Source organism: Bufo gargarizans, unplaced genomic scaffold (assembly GCF_014858855.1).
Source record: "Bufo gargarizans isolate SCDJY-AF-19 unplaced genomic scaffold, ASM1485885v1 original_scaffold_1523_pilon, whole genome shotgun sequence".
Taxonomy (NCBI): domain Eukaryota; kingdom Metazoa; phylum Chordata; class Amphibia; order Anura; family Bufonidae; genus Bufo; species Bufo gargarizans.
In genome coordinates this window covers 9,232-34,347 of record NW_025334395.1, presented here as the reverse complement: position 1 = coordinate 34,347, position 25,116 = coordinate 9,232, and the positions used below count along the sequence as shown (strand labels likewise).

Genomic DNA, 25,116 nt, shown 5'->3' with positions numbered 1-25,116 from the left:
GAGCTTCTGCAGGAAGGAGGTCTGTGGGTTCCTGGAGAATTGGGCTGACTTCTCTGTTGGCTACAGGCTTTGTGGTAGGGATAGGCTGCACCTCAGTATGGAAAGGTGCGGCTATTTTGGGGGAGAAGATTGGCCGGCCTTCCTCTTGATTGATCATTTGTGCAGAATATTAGGCCGAACTGGATGAACATATTTCAGCCTACAATGTATGTTACTATGTAATTTCTTCTATCGTGAATAAGCGACAATTTCTGACTTTGAATGTACAGTAAGCTCTTGCTAACCACGTCATCCACATTTTAAAGCATACTTGTGCCTTTAGGCCTCTGTTCCCTATATATATTTCTGTCTTTTTTTTTTTTTTTTTCTTTTTTAAATCCCTAAAAGGGAAGCAGTAGATGTAACTGCAGAAAAATGCTGAACAGAGTCCAGAACAGATATCACAGTCCTCCTAAGGTAAAAATAGCCATACGTGATCATAGGCACTGTTGAATGCCTTACTTTAAAAAAAATTAATACATTATAAAACACTTTCAGGATGTAAAATATATTAGTGTGCATGTATGTTGCATATCTACATACATAAACATAGCCCCTTTTTTTATATACAGTAAAAATTCATTAAGAGGGTTCTTTCCATCATATACAAACTACAGATTGGTGTGGTATTAGAAAGCAGGAAGTGCTCAACCCCATATGCAGTGGTGCATCTATACTGGGGGGGGCGCAGATCCTGCACTTGTGGTCCGCTGAGGACCATAAGTACCACAATGGACATCCTACACAGGATAGCAAATGTGTGGATGTAATAAACAGTAAAAATAATATAACAAAAACAGGTACACACTGCGGTCTTACTAACCCTCGTACTGGTGTAAAATTGAGAGATTAGCCAACATATCCTGCTTGGAGGATATGTCTGAGCCTGAGCACCGTGCCAAGGTTTCTCAAGTAGCTCGGGACCTACCGCTAAACCTACCTGAGCCGTATGGGCAATACCAGGAGCCAGTGGGCAAATTACAGGAGCGCAGTCAATCTCCCAGTTACCTCCAGCATGTGACCATGCATACAGTGGGAGGAGGCCGAGAGCTCTGAGCCCCACCCAAGACTGGCTGATATAGCCCGGGCCTCACATGTGCACCAGAATGCTGCCTGTGGATGGAAATAAAGGCACATTCAGACTAGGAGTTTATACACCTCCAAAAAAATACAATATGCAAACTACAGATTGGCGTGGTATTAGAAAGCAGGAAGTGCTCAACCCCATATGCAGTAGTGCATCTATACCGGGGGGGCTGATCCTGCACTTGTGGTCCGCTGCTAATGGCAATCCCCAGCAAAAATGCAACATGCAGGATATGTTGGCTAATCTCTCAATTTTACACCAGTACGAGGGTTAGTAAGACCGCAGTGCGCCTGTTTTTGTTATTGTTATTATTCCCATCATAGATGATGGTACATGAGGACTAGAGATGAGCGACTTTCATATTTTGAAATTTGTTCATGCTTTGTTTCGTAGTAAAATCAGAATTGCATTATGGATTCTGTTACCACGGACCATAACGCAATTCTATGGTGGAATGCCTTTAGCGGCATTCCGTTATTCACTCCGTCATAATAGAAGTCTATGGGACTTCTCTCTGCATAACGGAAACGGGACGGATCCGTTATGCAGCCCATAGACTTCTATTATGACGGAATGAATAACGGAATGCCTCTAAAGGCATTCTGTTATGCATTACATCATAGAATTGCGTTATGGTCCGTGGTAACAGAATCCATAACGCAATTCAGATTTTACCACCAAACGAAGCGTAAACGAATTTCATAACATGAAATTCACTCATCTCTAATGACTTCGGATGAGGCATCCAAACCTCGCTTCGCAACCGTTTTTTCTTCCCCAGCGTGGCGTCTGTTTTTTTTAATAACGGATGTCACTTGGATTGCAGTGGAACTGGTGTATTTTAATGGCATAATGTACGCTACAGCTATTTTAACCAATCCGTGTATTCATTCTGATATTTTTGGAACATGTCCGTTTTCACTGAACCGAGCCACTAATTAAACTCCATACGTCAAAAACGGATCAATGAAAAGCCGAATACACTCGGATGCAAAAAACAGATAAGGATCAGATCGCAAACTGAAACAGAAACCATATCGGTCGCGTTCAAAAAGCCCAACACTGGCATTTCATAAACCTTACCAATAAAATGGGCGGGTTATACATTGCTTTTAAAAAACGTTTCAAAAAATGCATGCATTTTTACAGCAGTTGTTTTATTCTCCAGTTTAGACATGTGAAATCAATGTTTCATGTTTAAAGCTATACACGCCATAACCACAATTATTTAACAGTAAAAAGTCTTTCTTTTTTGTATGCATTTTTGTGATGAGTTTGTTTTATGAGTGACACAAAAGCAACACCCACTCACATAGCACAGGAGTGAATTGCGCCAAATCTTTTGAAAGGCACGTCTGAAAATTTAGTGTGTTTGCCAGGGCTGTGGAGTCGGTAGATAAATGCTTCGACTACAACTCCTCAGTTTTTGGTACTTCCGACTCCGACTCCTCTGTATTTAATATGCAATGTATTTTATACATTCCTTGAAGGAAAGCAAGGCAATATACATGTCATTACCACAGAACTACTGGCTAGGAAGCCAACAGTCTACTGTATTGAGCAGTTTATGCAAAAGACAAACACAATGAAAACAACAAAGTTTTATTTTATTTTTTTATCAAGCGGTAGGCATAAACATCAGGAACAGGAACTTTACCAGTTCAAAAATGGTGCTGCTGCTGCCTTCTCCTTTGTGTGCTGATCTTCTGCTGATGATAGGGCAGTGGGAGGATCCAGGAAGGGGCATTTATTGTAAAACCTGATTTCCCTAGTAGAATCCCATAGTCATGTTTAAAGTTTAAGCTAACAAGCTGCGTTTACAAGTTTTTATAGCCTTAGCTGAATGACAGCAGTTTTGTCAAATGGTTTACAGCTTCAGTCTTGAACTATTGAGTATCCATTCCCGTCACTTATACAAGTGCCTCTAGTCCTGCAAAAAACATATTTACTTAATCAGTTATCAGTGAGAGGCTAGGCTAACCATGGGTGTTGTGTTCCCTGTAACAGCGGAACATAACACAATGGAAAGTATAAGTATTGCCGCTCCTTAAAGCATGCTTCTTCATGGTCACTTAATGTGTTCATTTTGCGGTAACGTGATGCACTGCATGCATTGGCCTTTATTCTTACAGTAGAGAAGTAATTAATTATAACTTTTTGTGAATTGGGACATTTAAACTTGCTTATTTTATTATTATTTTTTTTTATTCCAATTTAAATTTAGTAGGAGTCGGAGTCGGTTCATTTTTGCTGACTCCGACTCCAGGTACCCAAAATTGCCTCCGACCTCGACTCCACAGCCCTGGTTTTGACTCATACACTAAAAACTATTTCTGTAATATAGTTTATTTTATTGTTTTACCAGCAAAACAGCCCCCCCCCCCCCCCCAAAAAAAAAAAAGCGTAAAGGCGGGTTGCGAATGTTGATTTTGCCAGGAGCACACAGCGCTGATCATACCTGTGCCCACTCTGCTGATAGCTCTGCATAGCACATCAATGCAGGATACCCGGCCCCAGATTGCTATGCCAGGCTTTGCTAGAGCGAGGAGAAGCGGAAGCAACAATGGGCTGTGTAGATTCTGCCTGTTCGGCTTGATGTAGAGATTTGTATGCATACCCCCATAAATCCTTGGATCATATTTGAACATAGTTAGACATTAAAGGGGTTGTCCCATCTTGATCTTTCATGGCTGAGATGGGAATAACTAACTTTAGGTACGGAAACAGCATAACGGACTGTGCTCCGCTCTTTCCATAAATTCCACAGCGGTGAATGGGAGTTATGCAAATAGTTACGGGAAGAGCAGAGTGACGAAATTTTGGCCATTTGTGTAACTCGTGCCGGTACTGTGAGTCATTCCCATCTCGGCCATGAAAGGTGGAGATGGGACAACCCCTTTAATTAGTGTTGGAAACATGAAACATGAATCTTACTTATACAGGGTCAAATTGTTTTTATTGGATTTTAATGTATAACATTCTTTAAACGTTTAAGCTCATGTACAACATATCAAGACTGCATTAACAGAAGGATATTCGCATTCGTTATTTTATAGCATGCAAAGCTTTTGGTAAAACTTGTCAAGTGGCTGGACATCCCCTTTAATATTGCACCGGTGACATGGTCGTTAGGAGCTGCCACTATTGTTTTCTCTATGGTTTATCCTGTTACAACCTTGAAATTGTCTGTGTTGCTTCCTACAAAGATGGCTGGAGGGGCATGCTGGTCTGGAGCAACGGAGGACAGACTCATCTGCTCCGGAAACCAATTTATAATGCAAGCAACATACGCGGTAGACTTCACTGCTTTGTTATCAGGGACGGGGCTGTAAAAGCACGTCGCTCACGGTATTCAATTACTGAGCATTGGGGGTAGCTTATGGTTTAGTAGTGACTCGTCTGCTGCTGATTGCAAAATGTCACCAGGTCCTATTTATAAGCCACCCCACGCAATAAGAGCATTCTGTTTACTAAAAGGCTTTATGGGATTATGGTTGATGGAGCCAGGCTGAAGACTGGATGATAGCTGCGCACAATAAATTACAAAGTCAAAGTGTGCAAACAAAGGGGTTAAACAGCAGCGTGGGTGTATCACTCTCATCCTCTCTGCTGGGGTTTGCTGCAATTGTCGAGTCTACCTTCATGTTTCTATGGTAACCAAGAGTCAGAATCCTGAAGGACCTAAACATAGATGTACGTGCAAAGATCAAGAAATTGTGAACGCTTGCTTACTGTAATCATTTACTAAGCTTATGACTAGGATGGGATGTATCGGTATGATTAAAAGGATTTCAGCAGCATTGTGGTTCTGTACGTATGATGAAACCCGCAGCCGCATCATGCTGTATCATTATGACTCTTGGATCTACTCGCCTTAAGGTGCTGAGATGTTTTGATCTTCTTACTAATTGTGTATCACACTTTCCAGACCTTCCTGTTCATGAGGAGACACCTTTTGATCACAAGTATAGTGTCTTCTGAATCCCGGTGGATCATATACTCTGTTTATTCAATGAACATATGCACAGTTTCTGTTCCGAGACATATGGAGTGTCCCACCACATGGCGACTCCGTATGGCATTGTTTTCTGGAGATAGTCTCTTCATAAAGCAGTACTTGAAGGAGAGGAGGCATATAGATATACAGAAGAATCTATACAATACCGCTGCCATATTACAACTATGTACAGATGCCTCCGTCTGCCATGGTAAATAAATATACATATACCACGTAATATACTTGTCTTTTTACTGCCTCTGACTGTTAACTATTCTGTAGAGCAAAAATAAATTGGGCACAGAAGCAGTTTTGCAACTTTTTGTGTCTTCTGCTTTTACCAGTTTTAAAAATGTGGGCAGGGATTAGTGGAAGGGCATAATGTACTTCCTAGGCAAGTGACGTCACGTTCATTGGTCACGTGGCCTAGGTCTGTGATGGCTGACCTCCGGCACTCCAGCTGTGATAAAACTACAACTCCCAAGATGCACACTTGCTTGGCTGTTCTCAGAGCTCCATAAAAATGAATGGAGCATGCTGGGAGTTGTAGTGATGGAGGTTAGCTATCTCTGGCCTAGGTGCAGCTCAGCCCCCCTTTAAGTGAATAGGGATGAGCTGCAATATCAATGTTTTGCTTGATAAGTTGCGAGGAGACTTCGTGCTCACTAGAGCTTCAGGGTGCTGGGTATCAGACCCCCACCGATCAGGTATTGATTACCTATCCGGAGGATAGATCATCAATATTCTACTTCTAGAAAACTCCTTTTAATACTATTTAAAATTTAATAAATTTTAAGAGCAAGAGCAAGCTCGCAACATATAGGGTACGGCTCGACAGCGCGGCTGGTGACATGCAGCCAAGCCCTTGAGGGACTTCAGCCATCCACCAGTAGTATCCTCTGTGCTATTATCTACTCAACTCATTAAATACTGGATTATTAGTCCTGAAAATCTGTTTTTTAGTATACAGTACAGACCAAAAGTTTGGAGACACCTTCTCATTCAAAGAGTTTTCTTTATTTTCATGACTATGAAAATTGTAGATTCACACTGAAGGCATCAAAGCTATGAATTAACACATGTGGAATTATATACATAACAAAAAAGTGTGAAACAACTGAAAATATGTCATATTCTAGGTTCTTCAAAGTAGCCACCTTTTGCTTTGATTACTGCTTTGCACACTCTTGGCATTCTCTTGATGAGCTTCAAAAGGTAGTCACCTGAAATGGTCTTCCCCAACAGTCTTGAAGGAGATGCTTAGCACTTGTTGGCCCTTTTGCCTTCACTCTGCGGTCCAGCTCACCCCAAACCATCTCGATTGGGTTCAGGTCCGGTGAATGTGGAGGCCAGGTCATCTGGCGCAGCACTCCATCACTCTCCTTCATGGTGAAATAGCCCTAATAGCCCTTACACAGCCTGGAGGTGTGTTTGGGGTCATTGTCCTGTTAAAAAATAAATGTTGGTCCAACTAAACGCAAACCGGATGGAATAGCATGCCGCTGCAAGATGCTGTGGTAGCCATGCTGGTTCAGTATGCCTTCAATTTAAAATAAATCCCCAACAGTGTCACCAGCAAAGCACCCCCACACCATCACACCTCCTCCTCCATGCTTCACGGTGGGAACCAGGCATGTAGAGTCCATCCGTTCACCTTTTCTGCGTCGCACAAAGACACGGTGGTTGGAACCAAAGATCTCAAATTTGGACTCATCAGACCAAAGCACAGATTTCCACTGGTCTAATGTCCATTCCTTGTGTTCTTTATCCCAAACAAGTCTCTTCTGCTTGTTGCCTGTCCTTAGCAGTGGTTTCCTAGCAGATAGTCTACCATAAAGGCCTGATTCACACAGTCTCCTCTTAACAGTTGTTCTAGAGATGTGTCTGCTGCTAGAACTCTGTGTGGCATTGACCTGGTCTCTAATCTGAGCTGCTGTTAACCTGCGATTTCTGAGGCTGGTAACTTGGATGAACTTATCCTCCGCAGCAGAGGTGACTCTTGGTCTTCCTTTCCTGGGGCGGTCCGCATGTGAGCCAGTTTCTTTGTAGCGCTTGATGGTTTTTGTGACTGCACTTTGGGACACTTTCAAAGTTTTCCCAATTTTTCGGACTGACTGACCTTCATTTCTTAAAGTAATGATGGCCACTCGTTTTTCTTTACTTAGCTGCTTTTTTCTTGCCATAATACAAATTCTAACAGTCTATTCCGTAAGACTATAAGCTGCCATCCACCTGACTTCTCCACAACGCAACTGATGGTCCCAACCCCATTTATAAGGCAAGAAATCCCACTTATTAAACCTGACAGGGCACACCTGTGAAGTGAAAACCATTTCAGGTGACTACCTCTTGAAGCTCATCAAGAGAATGCCAAGAGTGTGCAAAGCATAAATTATAGCAAAAGGTGGCTACTTTGAAGAACCTAGAATATGACATATTTTCAGTTGTTTCACACTTTTTTGTTATGTATATAATTCCACATGTGTTAATTCATAGTTTTGATGCCTTCAGTGTGAATCTACAATTTTCATAGTCATGAAAATAAAGAAAACTCTTTGAATGAGAAGGTGTGTCCAAACTTTTGGTCTGTACTGTATGTATCTTCATTCTTTATTGGATTTTTGGATCGATGCGTTTTTATATGGCTTGATCCCAGAGTTTTCTTAGGAATTGTGAAATCTTGCTGCACATGTTATTGAATATGTGGAGCAATGAGAAGATTCTTGCACAATTTTCACTGACACCTCACCAACTTCCCGAATCCCCGGGCATGGCTTGTTGGTATACATGAGCTTTGAACACTTTCTATGTCTGGAGTTTTATTACATCTTTTGAGACATGTTATATCTTGCCGTTGGTTCAATAATTAATAACATTTATGATACAGTCCTATATGGGTCTGAAGTGCAGACACAGTTTTATTGCTTGTCTCCAGAAGCTGCATGTTTAGCATTAATATAGTGTCAGAACCATCTCACTACTACCGTATGTGTTATTTGAAGCCCCTTCAACCACTATGCAGATTTCCCATAGATTGTAACACTCGGGACAGGAGCAGGCTGATCGGCAGCACCAATGGACACATCTGACCCATATGGATTACCGATCGTCCATATCTGCCAGTAGACAATAGAACCTGTCATTCATGTCGCATTGACCCCCAAGTAATTACATTTTCCATCACATCCAAAGGATATGAGGAAGCGACTATTTGTAGAGCAAGTAAAAGGGCACCCACTTGTGTGCGAAACAAGCCACCTCTGCGTATAATCCTTTTATTTGGTCTTTGCTTTTATGCTCGACTCAAATAGCACTAGTATTATAAGATTATAATAGTGCAGGGATCCGCAACCTCCAGTACTCCAGCTGTTCTGAAACTACAACTCCCAGTGTGCTCCATTCACTTCTATGGCCAAGCATGTTTACAAGCTGGGAGTTGTAGTTTCGCAGCAGCTTGAGTGCAGAAGGTTGCTGATCCTTGTAAAAAGTTTTTGAAGGGAACCTGTCATGTTGAACCAGGTGGTTGATTTGTGGACCTCATTTCATCGAGCAGGAGAAGCGGAGCAGATTGATATGTAGCTTTGTTCTATGCTTAGGAGTCCAGTGGGCGATCATTTTTTATGTGTGAAATAGCTGTCAATCACTTAGTAGGACCACCCACTGGACTCCCGAGCAGAGGAAGAACAGGGATTTAAATAAATAAAATTGAAGTTATGTTGAATCTCTTCCCACAAAACTATAAATCACTGTGCTCCGCTCCTCCTGCTCTACACCTGGGACTGCCTATACAACATGACAGGTTCCTTTTAATTTAACCAGTATCTTGTAAATGCCTTCCTGTAGACCACTGTATGCAGGGGTGCACCTAGCCTTTCTGCTGCCTGAGGCGAAAACAGAGAGGGCGCCCCCCAATGCTAATTTCTTAACTTAACCCCTTCCCTTCAGCCCATGGCCCTTCGCCTGCCCCCCCCCCCCCCCCCCCTCTTGCTCCTACCTGGTGCTGCCTGAGGCGATGGCCTCACCTGGCCTCATTGGTGGTGCACCCCTGACTGTATGAAAAGCTAGCTAAGGGCTCTTTCACACTTGCGTTCTTTTCTTCTGGCATAGAGTTCCGTCGTCGGGGCTCTATGCTGGAAGAATCCTGATCAGTTTTATCCTAATGCATTCTGAATGGAGAGAAATCTGTTCAGGATGCATCAGGATGTCTTCAGTTCCGGACCGGAACGTTTTTTGGCCGGAGAAAATACCGCAGCATGCTGCGCTTTTTGCTCAGGCCAAAAATCCTGAACACTTGCCACAAGGCCGGATCCGGAATTAATGCCCATTGAAAGGCATTAATCCGGATCCGGCCTTAAGCTAAACGTCGTTTCGGCGCATTGCCGGATCCAACGTTTAGCTTTTTCTGAATGGTTACCATGGCTGCTGGGACGCTAAAGTCCTGGCAGCCATGGTAAAGTGTACTGGGGAGCGGGGAGCAGTATACTTAGCGTCCGTGCGGCTCCCGGGGCGCTCCAGAGTGACGCCAGGGCGCCCCACGCGCATGGATGACGTGATCGCATGGCACGTCATCCATGCGCATGGGGCGCTCTGACATCATTCTGGAGCTCCCCGGGAGCCGTGCGGACTGTAAGTATACCGCTTCCCGCTCCTACTATGGCAACCAGGTCTTTAATAGCGTCCTGGCTGCCATAGTAACACTGAACGCATTTTGAAGACGGATCCGTCTTCAAATGCTTTCAGTTCACTTGCGTTTTTCCAGATCCGGCGTGTAATTCCGGCAAGTGGAGTACACGCCGGATCCGGACAACGCAAGTGTGAAAGAGGCCTAAGGGTATCTTCATTTGTGGCACCAGTGTAGTGAGCCTGTAGCATGCTCTCATCTTTACAGATTTGCATAGGTTTTCCTCAATTTTAATGAACCTGTGTGGTATCATAATACAGTTTTCTCTAAGAAATGGAAATTCATTCCTAGGCCATACCATAGCTGGCACATGATTCTTTGTGTTCACATGAGCATTTTTCTTACAACCCATCCCTTTTAGTTTAACATATCTAGAAAATACTGCAAGTGAAAGACAGCATGGACACGTACACGTTGTGCCCCCTCCTCAGTACTACCAGTGGTGTTTTAATGGACATCATAGAACCACAGTTTCCAATAAACTGGGCAGCACAGCAGCATCTGAAGCCGACTTTGGAGCAGATGTCTTAGGCTACAGTCACACTAGTGTTTTAGTTTTCCGGTATTGAGATTCGTCATAGGGGGCTCAATACCATTCATTGTCAATGGAGACAAAACGTAACTGAACAGAACGGAGTGCTCCAAAATGAATTCCGTTCAATCTAGTTGCGTTCCCATACCGGAGAGCAAACCGCATCATGTTGTAGTTTGCATTCCGTCCTGGGATGCGGAGCAAGACTGATCCTGCATGACCCCCAATACAAGTCAATGGGGAAAGATCAGTTTTCTCTGCCACAATAGAAAACGGATCCATCCCCCTTTGACTTTCAATGGAGCTCATGACGGATCCGTCTTGGCAATGTTAAAGATAATACAACTGGATTCGTTCTCAACGGATGCACACGGTTGTATTATCAGTAATAAAAGCGTTTTTGCTGAGCCCTGCCGGATCCAGTAAAAACGCTAGTGTGAAAGTAGCTTTAGGTCTGTCACAAATCGGTCCTTATTGACCCTTGTCAGTGCAAGCTACCTTGCCTGGCGCAGTTCCAGACGCATGCATTTTGGGTCTGTGCTGGGTATGATTTTGTTCTAGACCCATTAGTGTGCATTCACAATAGTGCTGGGAATCCGGTAGCCTGATCCGACAGAGACTCAGGATTCCGGAGTTCACCGTATCTGGCACTGCCAGACATGACCGCGTACTGACGGCTCCCCTTTGACTATAATGGGATCCGGCGGTAATCCATCTGCTTTTCCGGCATAAATGCATCTGTTTTTGTCTGACTGACAACCGTCATTTTGCCCGAACGGCCCGCTGGATCAGTCTACTGTGAATGTGGCCTTCTCTATATCTTCACCATCTGCGCCTATATGGTCTTTTCATTTCTATACTTACTGAATAATATTGTGAGAACCTTTCATTATTAACCAGATGTATTCAGATCACAGAGTTTTCAGGTCACTCGTTTCCAGCCCTGATACAAACAACATTTAGATGTGATTTATCTAAGTTTTTACCCTTGTCTTTCCTTTCTCCCCCCAGGTGTGGCAGATGAACTGGGCCTTGCAGAAGAATGCAGACGTCGGGGACAGAATGCTTTGCCATCAAGTAGCAGCAGTAAGCCTTCCAGATCTCACAGACCTCCTGGCCTTTCCCGGCATGGTCCCAGCTACATTAGCGATGAGGAGGAAGAAGATAGACTGCGAGGCTCAAATCTCTTAGGGGATTCTCACATTTATTCAGGTGTGCAACCAGAGACCGGGGAGGGGGTTATAGATGGCAACGTGTACGTCAGCCAGTCACGTAAAGGCGCGACACTGCCAGAGAGAAAGCGCAAACGCTGCTGCAATCTGCTGTGATGAAAACAGGTCTCCAAATAATAAGGTTCAACATATGGCGTTTACAGCAGTCATAAACATAAGTGGTTGTTTTTAGTGTTTCTGTAGATACCACTATAAATACTGCCCCTTATCTGCAGTGTATGCTTATCTTTAAGTCAAAGTATTTCGACTTAAAGATAATCTGTTTTCCAACAGTCAATTGCCCTGTATAGGCAGAAATGTAGTGATCACACTGCCTGGAGCCACTGCATACCGCGTGGTTGTCGACTTCCATGTATGACCGTGTGCAGCAAGCTCCCTCTAGTGGTGGCTGCAAGCAGTGAGCATGTTCTCTTTCATGTCTTTATCTACAAGATTTGTAGCTCTGTCTCGACTGCCATGAATATATATTAAGAAATTTGTCAGTACACACATATTTGAATCCATTTAGAATGTATAATGGTATTTAAGGTTGGAAATATACTCACACTTTATGTTCACCACTGAACTCCTGCCTTGGCACAAAGAACTTTGGCACAGCTATAGCCAATACATGCCTGTGTTCGCAATCGTAGGTCTGTCGTTCACAAACCGTTGCATCAAATCAGGAGCGGCTCATTGCATTCAACTGGCTCCATTCCTCAATCACACATTTGGTTAATTACGATTTTGCTATTACATGTATCCTAGATTTCTTACCATGACGCGCGTTTCTCCCCCGTGCAGTTTTGGAATAGCACAGTTCTGCTCTGTCAAATCTTTGGCATCGTTGTAGCAAAGTGGAATTTGCATGTTCCTTCAATCGGCTTTAACATATCCTTTCTGAAATGAATTAATCCTAAACCCCTTCTTAGAGCGACATAGTCCGGTGAAATCCTCTACTTTGCTTAGCGTGTGTTTTTTTTATATTTTTTTGCTATGCGGCTACAACAAGTCTGAAAAAGTAATTTCTGGTATAGACGTCTCTTTCTCAGTCTGCAGCGGCAGGTGATCCTTCAGCCTGCAGTGTTTAAGCTTTTGCCTCGTAATTCCAGGTGCAGATGACAGATTCAGACTTGATGTGGTTATGGGAAGCTGTCTGCTGCCTAAACTCCTTAAAGGGGTTGTCTCACTTCAGCGAATGGCATTTATCATGTAGAGAAGGTTAATACAAGGCACTTACTAATGTACTGTGATTGTCCGTATTGCGTTGCTGGCTGGATTCATGTTTTCAGCACATTATACACTGCTCGTTCCCAGGGGTTTAGAGCCCAATGTGGCCGTGTTTGTAGACTATAAAAAAAAGGGCCAGGTTTTTTTGACGCCTGGGACCGCGTGATGTGCAGCAACTCCCACCATGGCCACCTCCTGTGTGCGCTGAAGCAGTGGTTGTAACCCTTGGATAGGAGCAGTGTATAATACTATGAAAACATGAATCAAGCCAGCAAAGGAGACAATATGGACAATCACAATACATTAGTAAGTGCCTTGTATTAAAGGGGTTGTGCAGGCAGCATATATTGATGACCTATTCTCAGGAGAGGTCATCAGTATCTGATTGGTGGGGGTTCAACAACCCGGCACCCACCGCCAATGAGCTGTTTGAAGAGGAGGCGGCGCTCCATGCAAGCACTGCTTCTTCCTCTTCATTACACTGCCCGTCGTCTTCCTTGTAACGGTGGCATAGTTTAATTACAAGTACTCGCTCCATTCAAGTGAAAGGAGCAAGTACTTAATTACACTGCACTTCTGAGACTACGGGCAGTGTAATGAAGAGGAAGCAGTGATCGCATGGAGCGCCTCCTCCTCTTCAAACATCTGATCAGCGCGAGTGCCGTGGATCCCCGCTAATCGGATATTGATGACCTATCCTGGGGATAGGTCATCAACATATACTGCCCGCACAACCCCTTTAAGGTGACATGAAGATGCACACATGCATTTTCTGGATATGGGTTGGAGGTATAATCCCATAACAGAATTAACTAATTGCAAGAAAACTCACGGTGTTGCAGTACCCCATCTTAGGATGGTAATACCCCCTGCATGACTTGCTGTATAGCATCTAATTCTGAGGACACTATGGAAGTGGAAGCCTATCATGGTATATATCATACACTATACACAAAAGAGGGTGTTAGAGTTGCCTTATGTAAATTAATGTGTTTTCCTCTATCCTGTATCAGTCTATTGATTTACTTATTGAACTATTTATTAGTTTTGTATAGGTTGCATACTAATGTTTAAGACAATTTGAATGTCATTTTAAAACAGCCAAGGTCATCAGAATAGCAGCTTATCTATGCGAAGGGTCCCAAAAACATTCAATAACTGGTTTGGCCCCCTGTGGAAAGGTTGAGTACAGAATCCGTGGACTAATGTTTAGTGGGGGAAATAAAAGTACAGTTAAAGCGTTTCTGTCACCAGATTTAACCCTATTAAGCTAGCTGACACCAGCAATGTGCTAATGTCAGCTAAACCTATCTAGCCTATTCCTACTTTTATCTATGCCCCCGTTACACCAGAAATCGAACTTTTATAATATGTTAATTAGCCTCTAGGAGGGGGCGTTGTTCCTGCTCCTAGAGGCCCTGTTCTCCCATCTTTGTTGCTTCCCTCCAAGTCCTGATTGACAGGGTCCTGCAGCGCTCGCATCCGTCTGCCAGCCCTGTGCTCTGGTGAAATCTCGCGCCGTTCAGCATTCGGCGCAGGTGTGGGGAGGATGCTGGCAGTCTGCGAGCGTCTTTCCCTCACTGCGCTAAATGCTGAACGGCGTGAGCGCTGCCTGGCCTTGTCAATCAGGACTTGGAGGGAGGCAACAAGGTAAAAGAACAGAGCCTCTAGGAGCAGGAACAAGGTTCCCCCTGCCCCCCCCCCCCCCCCCCCCCTGCACCTAGAGGCTAATTAGCATATTATAGAAGTTCGATTTCTGGCATAACGGGGGCATAAGATAAAAGTAGGAATAGGCTAGTTAGGTTTAGCTGACATTATCACATCGCTAATGTCAGCTAGCTTAATAGGGTTAAATCTGGTGACAGAATCCCTTTAAGAAATGGGGATGAACGAATTGACTCTGAACAGTATCAGAATGTATTGGCTCCTATGAGCTGAAATTATTACTTTGCGAAGTCTTGCAAGACTTTGGGTAATAACTTTAAAAATTAATTTCTACTGTAAAAAACCTTTTACCAAACTCTGGGTCGGTTGCAAGGTACCACTTGGAACCAAACAGTTCCAAGAACCGTGATGGCTAACCTTGGAACTCCGGAACACGCCAGCTGTGGTGAAACTACGACTCCCAGCATGCTCCATTCATTTCTGTGGAGTTCTGAGAACAGTCAAGCAAGTGTACATCTTGGGAGTTGTAGTTTTACCACAGCTGGCGTGCCGGAGGTTAGCCATTACAGGCCTAGAATGATATTTCTAGGCAATGTGCCTTAGTTCCTTAAAGTGATTTTCCCATATCATCTGTCTGCAGGATAGGTCATAATTGTCTGATTGCTGTGGTGTCCAAGCATTGGCATCCCCACCAACCGCATGAATGGAGGTTTCTTGCCCTCTGTTTAAATGGAGCAGTGGTCAGGCATGTGCAGTACTGCTCCATTTTGTGTTTAGGAGACTGATTAAGGTAGGTGCCGCACTAGCCGATTGCTGTCATTTGCATAGATATAGATCGATAGTCTGTAATGTGCCTGTGTGGCCACCACTTCTTTCAGACAGAGGACACAGGATCTCCGTTCTCGTGATCGGTGGAGATCTCATTGGTCTGACAGCCGGAAATCAGACATTGACTACCTATCCTGATGAAGTGTTGGTTATGGGAAAACTTTAGTAATATTTCACGATTTCGTCGTCGTCTTCCTGTGATTTAGCAGTCAATTAAACCTTTCGTGAAAATATCTTTTTGAGTGGATTGGCAGAGCATCCCAAGCTCAGACTGTAGTGGACAGGTACAATGTAAGTAAGCTTGTGGTAATTTACTGGTAAATTATTATTGAATTCATTAACCGTAAGAACAAGAATCTCTGTTGGTTTTTTTTCCCCCATAAATTTTCCAAAAATGTACTTGATAAACTTCACAACTTAAAAGTTGTTAATAGATTGTGTTTCTTCAGGACACAAAGAAGGAAGCAAGAGGAAGAGGCAGAAGCACAGAGAGGAGCAAAAGAAAATCAAGTCTTCCAAACCGTACCACTGAGGTGGACCCACAAGATCTACCTACTGTACACCGAAGAGCACCACCGTTCTATGGCCGCAATATTAACACCCATCTTGTTTTTGTATATATTTTTATTTGAAGCTTTGTTACATTATTAGACTTGTTACCTTATTAGACTCAAATAAAAAAGAAAATTAGTAGAGATCGCTCCTCTGGTGGCCCGTCTGTCTGCACCCTGTGGATTAGTTTCCCTCTGCTGCATGTCTTATGTGCTCAGCAAATGTAAATCCACGCTGCTCCGCTCAGGGATTCGTCTTCACAGGATGCTGGATAGATTGCAGCGCCCATGAGTTTAGTCAATGCTTTTGTTTATTTCCCAGAATTTAAGGGGTTTAAATTATATTGTGGTTGCACTAGAAATTTTTTGTTTAATTTTTTTTTGTGTATAAAGCAGTCGGTACATAACATGCCTAGTAGCAAGGGGTTCAGTTTGGCAGTAGTACAGGTTTGCAAATGCTTGTTAAAATAAATAAAAACTGTACCCTGTCTTGGAAATAAATGTGCCACACTGGTTCATGGGGAATATGGTCTGTTTGTTTTTGTTTTTTTTTGTGTTCTCCCAAAAATATTTAAAAGTGAATACAGAAAGATTGGTCTAAGCAAGTTATTTGATGAAAACTCTCTTTTAGAGTAGACATCCCCATTCTTTATGCTCTATTGGGGCATCATGGAGGGGGGACCTACCCTTGGGACATTCTTTATCAGCCAGAGCAGAAAGGTGTTAAAGGGGTTGTGCGTTTTATATTGACCTATCCTCAGGATAGGCCATCAATATCAGATTGGTGGGGGTCTGACTACCGGCACCCACGCACATCAGCTGAAGAGAAGAAAGGCCCACTTGCGAGCACAGCTTTCCTCTTCAAGATTACATTGTCGGTTTACTTGCAGTGTAATTACGAGTGAATGGGATCGGCACTTGTAATTAGACTGTGCCTCCGCTGCAAGAAAGGCGACGTGTAGCCTTCAAACAACTGATAGGGGTTTTAGACCTCTGCCAGTCTAATATTGATAACCTATCCTGAGGATAGTCATCAATATAAACCTCCTGAAGAACCACTTTAAGATCAATTGTTGCTCTATTGGAGCTAGTGCCAGCCAGTATTACATGGATAGCTATTCATTTGGGGGTATGTAAAAGAGGACTGAGGACCTTTCACCAGTCCTGACATTACCCTATAAATACCTGGCAGTGTAGGGCATACTAATGACATGTGATATCGCTCATTTTATTTTTCTATGTGCTGCTCTGTTCAACAGCTGTGCCCCCCGTTCTGCATTCCCGCCCTGTATGTAAATCCATACCATCCGTGCAGGGAGGCGGAGACGGCCATGTTTCTCAAGGGGTTAGTCTCTAAACAATGTGGAACAGTTGGGGAATGGAATTGGCTAGATTGATTACCGGTATATAAAAAAACAGTATCATTTCAAACCCCTATTCTCATAAAAAGAAAGATTTAATAAGCAATAGTTAATTTGTAGATAAAATCCACAATTAGATGTAATAGTTTTATTTTGTTTGAATGTAAAAAAGATACAAAATTTGAAAGTTGAAACAAAAACTTCTGCCATGAGTCAATGCAATAATAACCTTGATGGCTGAAGCAAAAAATATTTTTTCTCATTGGGAATTAAACGCTTAAACCACTTCCTTAGTGCTGACTAATACATTAATCGCACCTGCATGCTGCCTGCATCAGCGAGTTGTACGCATACAATGCTCCTCATCATTGCCAACTGCTTACTCCAAAGCTGCCATTAAAGGGGTTAGCCAGGATTTTGATATTGATGGCCTATCCTCAGGTCATGAATATCAGATCAGCCAGGGTCCGACTCACTGTGACGTCAGAGGCCTAAGTGCTCACAGAGCGCTGTGGCCTTTTCGAACAACTGATCCTGAGGATAGGCCAGCAATCTCAAATTCCCAGATAGCCCCTTTATTTTGTTTTGAGACTGCATTTTTTGCAATTGGTTATTTTTGACTTGTTCGCATCTTTTGAGCTCTGGCTTCACTTCAGGTCTATGAAATCCTAATTTGTGAAGCTCACAGATAACACTTCCAATGCTGATGTTGCATATTCCGTAGGGGGGGGGGGGGTGGCTTAAAAGGAATGTGTCATCAGATAATGACCTATTGTTTAACTCACATTTTTATGGTGTGTTTTTTTTTTTTTTTCCATTTCCCTATCTGTATTAAAAAAAAAACTTATACAACCCTGCAATTTTCACATTGGCCACTAGGCCTAAAATATTTACAAAAACTGTTGAGATTGCTCACTCTCTGACCAGCAAGGAAAGGGTGCACCTGGTGCAAGATCCACCCGATCTTAATAAGGACAAAAAATTCTAAATAATACTAGGGCACACCTACACCTGGACAAACATAGTGACAATATAATTGTAACAATATAAATCATTTATTATAAATATCGGCACATCACAAAAGCCACCAATAGTGACATTAGTATAACCATAAAATACATGGATCGTAAACTGGAATAGAATTTAATACTTGAACATAATTAAAAATAGAGGCAATAAGACATGTTATTAATGCAGGAAAATAAAACATGGAAAAATATTGGTGTTTTGCAAGTCCCTTAGGAACACTATATGATGATAGGATCCCCGCTGTATATGGTCAGGCTTTTATGGATGCTGAAATAAATCCAACTGATTATATTGAGTTGAGGAGTATCCTATAATACAAACGTCTGTATATAAAAGTTTGAGCTGTTGATATCCTGCGATAAATCGGCTTTGTAATTGCTGTCCTGCGATAAATAGACTTTATAGTGAGGATATCTTGCAGTATCTATAGATAGTTCTCTTATCGACGCATAGTTATAATACGTGGATAAATAGCTGCAACATAGTAAGAGCAAAATTACTCACTTTTTTTGAGGGATCTCTGAGAAAGAAGTCAGTGTTAAATCCAAAACGCGTATGGTGTGAATAAGTCTCCTGGCCAAATTGAGCCTGAAAACCAATCGCGTAGAAAAGCGACAAGGTTCCGGAGCACTCCTGTTAAAGTGCATACAAAATTCTGCTGCTTTTGAAAGTATTGAGACACGTGGACGCCGACACACAGACAGCGCCTGATGTTGGGAGACCTCGGTGCAGGTCAACAAGCGTCCAAGCAATACATCGCAACTACTCACCATAGGAAGAAGCCGGTGGTAAGAGTCTTTGTACCACAACATGTGGGACGCCACGGAAAGTCCGGAACACCGAGCTGAGATCCTTCTAAAAAAGTTAGTAATTTCGCTCTTACTATGTTGCAGCTATTTATTCACGTATTATAACTAAGGGTCAATAAGAGAACTATCCAGCGCAGGGAAAAGGAGAGCATCGGAGCATGAAATGCTCCTATGCTAACATCAGGGGGGATGCCTGGGTTCAGCTCTGATCCCGGACAACCCCTTTTAAAGAGGATCTTTCATCTGACAAAACATTGTGAACTAAGTGTCATGATCTGTACAGCGGCGCCCAGGGATCTCACTGCACTTACTACTATCCCTGGGCGCCGCTCCGTTCTCCCACTATGCCCTCCGGTATGTTCGGTCACTTGTACAGTAGGCAGAGACTTAGGACTCTTGGTTATAGTAGGCGGAGTCTGCCCTTGTTCTGCTGGGCGTCTCCTTCTTCGAGGCTGTTGTGCTGGCCAATCGCAGCGCAGAGCTCACAGCCTGGGAGTTTTTTTTCTCCCAGGCTGTGACATGTGCGCTGCGATTGGCCAGCACTACAGCCTAGGAGGAGGAGACGCCCAGGAGAACAAGGGCAGACTCCGCCTACTATAACCAAGTGACCGAACATACCGGAGGGCGTAGCAGGAGAATGGAGCAGCGCCCAGGGCTAATAGTAAGTGCAGTGAGATCCCCGGGCTCCAGTGTACAGATCATGACACTTAGTTCACAATGTTTTGCCAGATGAAAGGTCCTCTTTAACAAGTAGGTCATTTTCTGCTGACACTATTCCAATGCAATAACAGAACTTGCTCTTGAGAACTGCAAATGTTGGGTAACTATTATCCCATTAGTATACTAGTGGTACACCGGCGCTTGCACTGTAATGAAACTGACGCAGCGGTACCGCAACGGTATCGCCCCCGTTGAAAGTCAAATGAATGATGCGTAATGTGTATCTGTTCGGTACTGCGCGACGTATGCCCCCTCTTCCCCTCTCTCCCTGCCTGTTCAGTACTGTAAAGGCCCACAGTATATGATAGTGACTCCCAGAGTAATGGAATACCTTGTCCTCGATGTTGCAGCTGCGGATCCTGTTCCTCTGTGTCCTTCTTGCTTCTTCTTTTTTCTGTTTTTTCTGTTTTTTTCCTCCTATTTATGTGCCGTCCAGGGTGGGGAAGGGTTTGGGGAGGTTTGCCCTAATGGTTATTTATTATTTTTTGTTGGTTTTTTAAAGGAAATATATAAAATCTAAACTGCAGAGCTTGCCCCGGCCGGTGGCACAGCTCGTGGTTTGAAAAGGCCGCTCGTACACGCTTGCACGGAGTGCTGCGTGACGTCACGGTAGTAGCTACGGTGGACCAGGAGGACCAAAAGAACTCCAACGCGTTTCGATTAGATCGCTAATCTTCGTCAGGGATAGCTGTTCTGGTTCCTGGTGCTGATTTTAAAGGTCCGTATCTCCTCCCATTCTTAACCCCTTCCTTGCCATTGTTCTGGTTAGATGTCTACTGGAAAGCAAATAGTTCTATTTCAGAATTCAATCCTGAGGGTGCTAGAGTATTTAGGTTGAATATCCAGCGGCTTTCTGTCCTGGACATTTTCTTTATATAATCTCCTCCTCTTTTATCTTTTTTAACTATTTCAATTCCACAACAGGTGGTGCCGTTATACTTTCCCCCGTGTTTCTCTTTGTAATGTCTGGAGAGCGGGTGACCCTCATATTTTCTTCCTATGTTGTAGATGTGTTCCCCTATTCTTTTACTTATTGTTCTTTTTGTGCGTCCTATGTATGTTTTTTTACACGGACATGTTATTGCATATATTGCGCCCTGACTTTTGCAGGTAATGTGATCCTTTATTTTGTGTATTTCTGTGTCCCCTGTCCATTCATTGTGTATTTCCAACTTTATGTTCTGTTTTTTATTTATTTTTAGTTTCTTGCATATGCCGCAATTGCCGCATGGGAAGAAACCTTCCTGCGGTTTCTGTCCTGGAGTTGTGTTTGATATTTGATTGTCATTTTTGCTCAAGCATTTGTTGGTTGGGGCTATTATGCTTCCCACATTCTTGGCTTTTCTATAAATAAATTTTGGATTTTTGGGGATCAGGTCTCCTATTATTTTGTCCTCCTTGAGAGTTTCCCAGTGTTTTTTGATTATTTTTCTCAATATCCCTGCTTGGCTATTATATTGTGTAATGATTGGTGGTATTTCAAAAGCTTCTGTTTTCGCTTTACTATATTCTGGTGTTTTCTTTTTATTGATTAATTCCTGTCTGTCAAGGGTTCCTATTAATTTTTTCTGTGCTACTAGTTTTTCCCTGTCATAGCCTCTGTCTTCAAATTTTTTCTGCATTTTGTCTGCCTCTATTTCATACTCTTTCTCCTTAGTACAGTTACGTTTAATTCTCACAAATTGTCCTTTTGGGATATTTTCCAACCACTGTGGGAGGTGGCAGCTTTCCCGGGAGATAAAACTATTTGTATCTGTCGGTTTATTGTATGTCTTAGTTTGTATTTTTCCGTCTTCTATGTAGATGGTGAGGTCAAGAAAATTGATGGTGGTGGTACTGAGTACTGGTGTGAATTCCAGGTGGTATTTATTGTTGTTGATTTCCTCGCAGAATATGTCCAGTTCTTCCTTTTCTCCTGCCCAGATGAATATGATATCATCTATGAAGCGTTTCCATAGGACGAGATTCGACCGGAGTTGGCCATGGGGATAGATGGCTTCATGCTCCCACTGGCCTACGTATATATTTGCAAACCCCAACAAAAAATAATAAATAACCATTAGGGCAAACCTCCCCAAACCCTTCCCCACCCTGGACGGCACATAAATAGGAGGAAAAAAACAGAAAAAACAGAAAAAAGAAGAAGCAAGAAGGACACAGAGGAACAGGATCCGCAGCTGCAACATCGAGGACAAGGTATTCCATTACTCTGGGAGTCACTGTATCATATACTGTGGGCCTTTACAGTACTGAACAGGCAGGGAGAGAGGGGAAGAGGGGGCATACGTCGCGCAGTACCGAACAGATACATATTATCCCATTAGTGTTCACGTGCGGTAGATTTTTTTGTGACTGTATATATTACCCATGCAGTGCCACAAGGGAAGTCCCTGAGCTCTGCAGTTCAGCCAGTTCTACTGCTAATGTCGTATTGGTTGTAGGCTTGATTTTATCTGCCTGTGAGCAATTGGCATCCCATTCACTGGGAGATGTGGGCACATACTTTTTGTTCAGTAAGATAGAGCTAAAAATAATAGTGAATATATAATAAATTGTCTGAATGATTTAATGTACTAATATTTTTAGCTGTATGAATGGAATGCCAAATGCTAACAAGCCAATAAATTCAAGCCTGCCACCAATGAAACATAGGCAGTAGAATTTTAATAGTGATCCACCACCCCATTTATTTTCAAATATTACAAATATTGACAAGAATTACCAAAACTGCCCATATGAATCATGCCATAGTTTTTTTGTTTTGTTTTGTTTTTTGAGAACTTTTCTCGGTCCTCCCTCCCCCTGAGGTCTATTTTCATTTAAAAGTGTTGTACAGAATTAGGGCTCATGCACACGTTTTCAGTGTTTTGCAGGCATTTTTTAATGGATCCGTTTTTTGTTTCAGTAGTGTCTCCAGTTCAGTTCCGTTTTTCCGTATGGCATATACAGTATACAGTAATTACATAGGAAAAATTGGGCTGGGCATAACATTTTCAATAGATGGTTCTGCAAAAACGGAACAGATACGGAAGACGTACAGAGTACATTCTGTATGTGTTCTGCTTTTTTTTGTTTACCCATTGACTTTGAATGGAGCCACAGAACGTTATTTGCAGACAATAATAGGACATGTTCTATTCAACAATACGGAAACGGAATGCACACTGAGACGCTTGTTTTTTTTTGCTGACCCATTGAAATGAATGGTTCAGTATAAGTAATGCATACTGAACTCAAGAAACGGGCAGTATACTGAACGCAACAAACGTTCGTGTGCATGAGCCCTTAGAAATATGTTGTTCTGGAATTAGTGCCACACCTGCCCATGGGTTGTTTCTGCTATTGCAGCATACTACATAGAATTGCATGAGGCTGAGCTGTCACACCGACCCTTACCCTGGGTTCACACCTGAGCGTTTTACAGCGCGTTCAAACGCGCTGTAAAACGCTCAAGACATGAAATCCAATGCTTCCCTATGGGAAGGGTTCACACCTGGGCGTTTTACAACGCGCTGTAAAACGCCCGACGCTCAAACAAGTGCTTGAGCTTTTTTTTGGGCGTTTGTCGCGCGTTTTGGCCCATAGACTTCAATGGGAACGCGCAACGCTTGATTTTAGCGCGTTTTTGACACATAAAACGCGCGTTCGAACGCGCGTCTTGGATTTTGCAACATGCTGGAAAAGGCACAACACCAGGTGCAAAGCACAGTTTTGGAGAGAAGCCAGCATGGAGGAGTCCGGCTGTGACACAGAGACCCTCATCAGGCTGGTGCAAGCCAAACGCTGCCTGTATGATACGCAGGATGGCAACTACAAAAATAGGAGGAGCAGGGGCGGATTAAGTGCATGATAGGCCCGGGGCTGTCTACCCAATTCGGGCCCCCCCCCCTCCACCCTCCATTTTAGTTTTAGTTTTTTTTTCTATATGAAGAGGCTGCAGTGCTTCGTAAGCGCCAATGTCTCTTCCTAGGCAATATGACATCGTTCACATGGTCTAGGTGCAGCTCTGTCTCATCTGAGTGATTGCGGCTGAGCTTTAATACCGAGCGCAGGGCTATCAAATGGACAGCGCTGTGCTTGGTAACGAGCAAAGAGGCTGCAACGCTCACTGGGACATCGCGGTCTCCTCAAACAGCTGATTGGTGGGGGTGCCAGGAGACCCCCACCATCTCATAACTCTCTGTGTACAGATGTCATAGATGTTACCTGCAGTCCTATGTAACAACCCACATAACACAGTGAACTATTGTGTTATGTGGGGTGTTACATAGGACTGCATGGAACATCTACTACATTATCTGTACACAGAAAGTAATCACTGTTATCTAGGCTGTTACATAGGACTGCAGGTGACAAATACAAATTTTAGTTGGCAAATTCAAAACACATACGATTATGATAAAAAAAGACTTGGAGGAGAAGATGGTCACAGTAGTGAGCCAGCACTACATATAGGATAATACAGCACCACATACCTGTTACATCCAGTGACATCTCCTGTCATGTAGATCCTCTCTTTCATCTTCTCCTCCGTTAGACCGCTATGACAAATTCTTTCAGCCGCATCTCGTCTCTACAGAGTTTGTTACACAGACACGTTAGAGTTCTCATAATTGGGGTCATTTATCAAACTGGTGTAAATTACAACTGGCTTAGGTGCCCACAGCAACCAATCAGATTCCACCTTTAATTTTCCAAAGGAGCTGTGAAAAATGAAAGCTGGAATCTGATTGGCTGCTATGGGTAACTAACCCAGTTATACTTTACACCAGTTTGATAAATTACCCCAAAGGTCCCTATAGTGTCTACAGCAATTATAATGTCCCCTAGAGTGCCCCCAGTAATAATAACACCCAATACTGTGCTCCAGGTAATAATACCTGTATAGTGTCCCCAAAAATAATGTCCCCTAATAGAAAGGCCCCCACACTACCCCCATATAGTAATTTCCCCCACACTGCCCCATATAGTAATTTCCCCCACACTGCTCCCATATAGTAGTTTCCCCACACTGCCCATATAGTAATTTCCCCCACACAGTAATTCCCCCACACTGCCCCCATATAATAATTTCTCCCACACTGCCCCCAAATAGTAATTTCCCCCCCACTGCCCCCAAATAGTAATTTCCCCCCCACTGCCCCCAAATAGTAATTTCCCCCCCACTGCCCCCAAATAGTAATTTCCCCCCCACTGCCCCCAAATAGTAATTTCCCCCCCACTGCCCCCAAATAGTAATTTCCCCCACACTGCCCCCATATAGTAATTTCCTCCACACCGCCCCCATACAGTAATTTCCCCCACACCGCCCCCAAATAGTAATTTCCTCCACACTACCCCCATATAGTAATTTCCCCCACACTGCCCCCAAATAGT

At 43.2% G+C, this 25,116-nt stretch overlaps 1 protein-coding gene across 1 annotated transcript in view; it reads left to right on the top strand.

Annotated features, from left to right (window-relative positions):
* The window catches only part of LOC122923371 (dnaJ homolog subfamily B member 6-like), a 106,428-nt gene extending 90,082 nt beyond the window's left edge, over positions 1 to 16,346 (top strand). Inside the window, exons 9-10 of the mRNA XM_044274161.1 lie at positions 11,348 to 11,548; positions 15,720 to 16,346. Coding sequence (XP_044130096.1) covers positions 11,348 to 11,548; positions 15,720 to 15,802 — 284 coding nt within the window. The 3' untranslated portion in view covers positions 15,803 to 16,346. The remainder of the gene's footprint in view (positions 1 to 11,347; positions 11,549 to 15,719) is intronic.
* Positions 16,347 to 25,116: the final 8,770 nt, after the last annotated feature.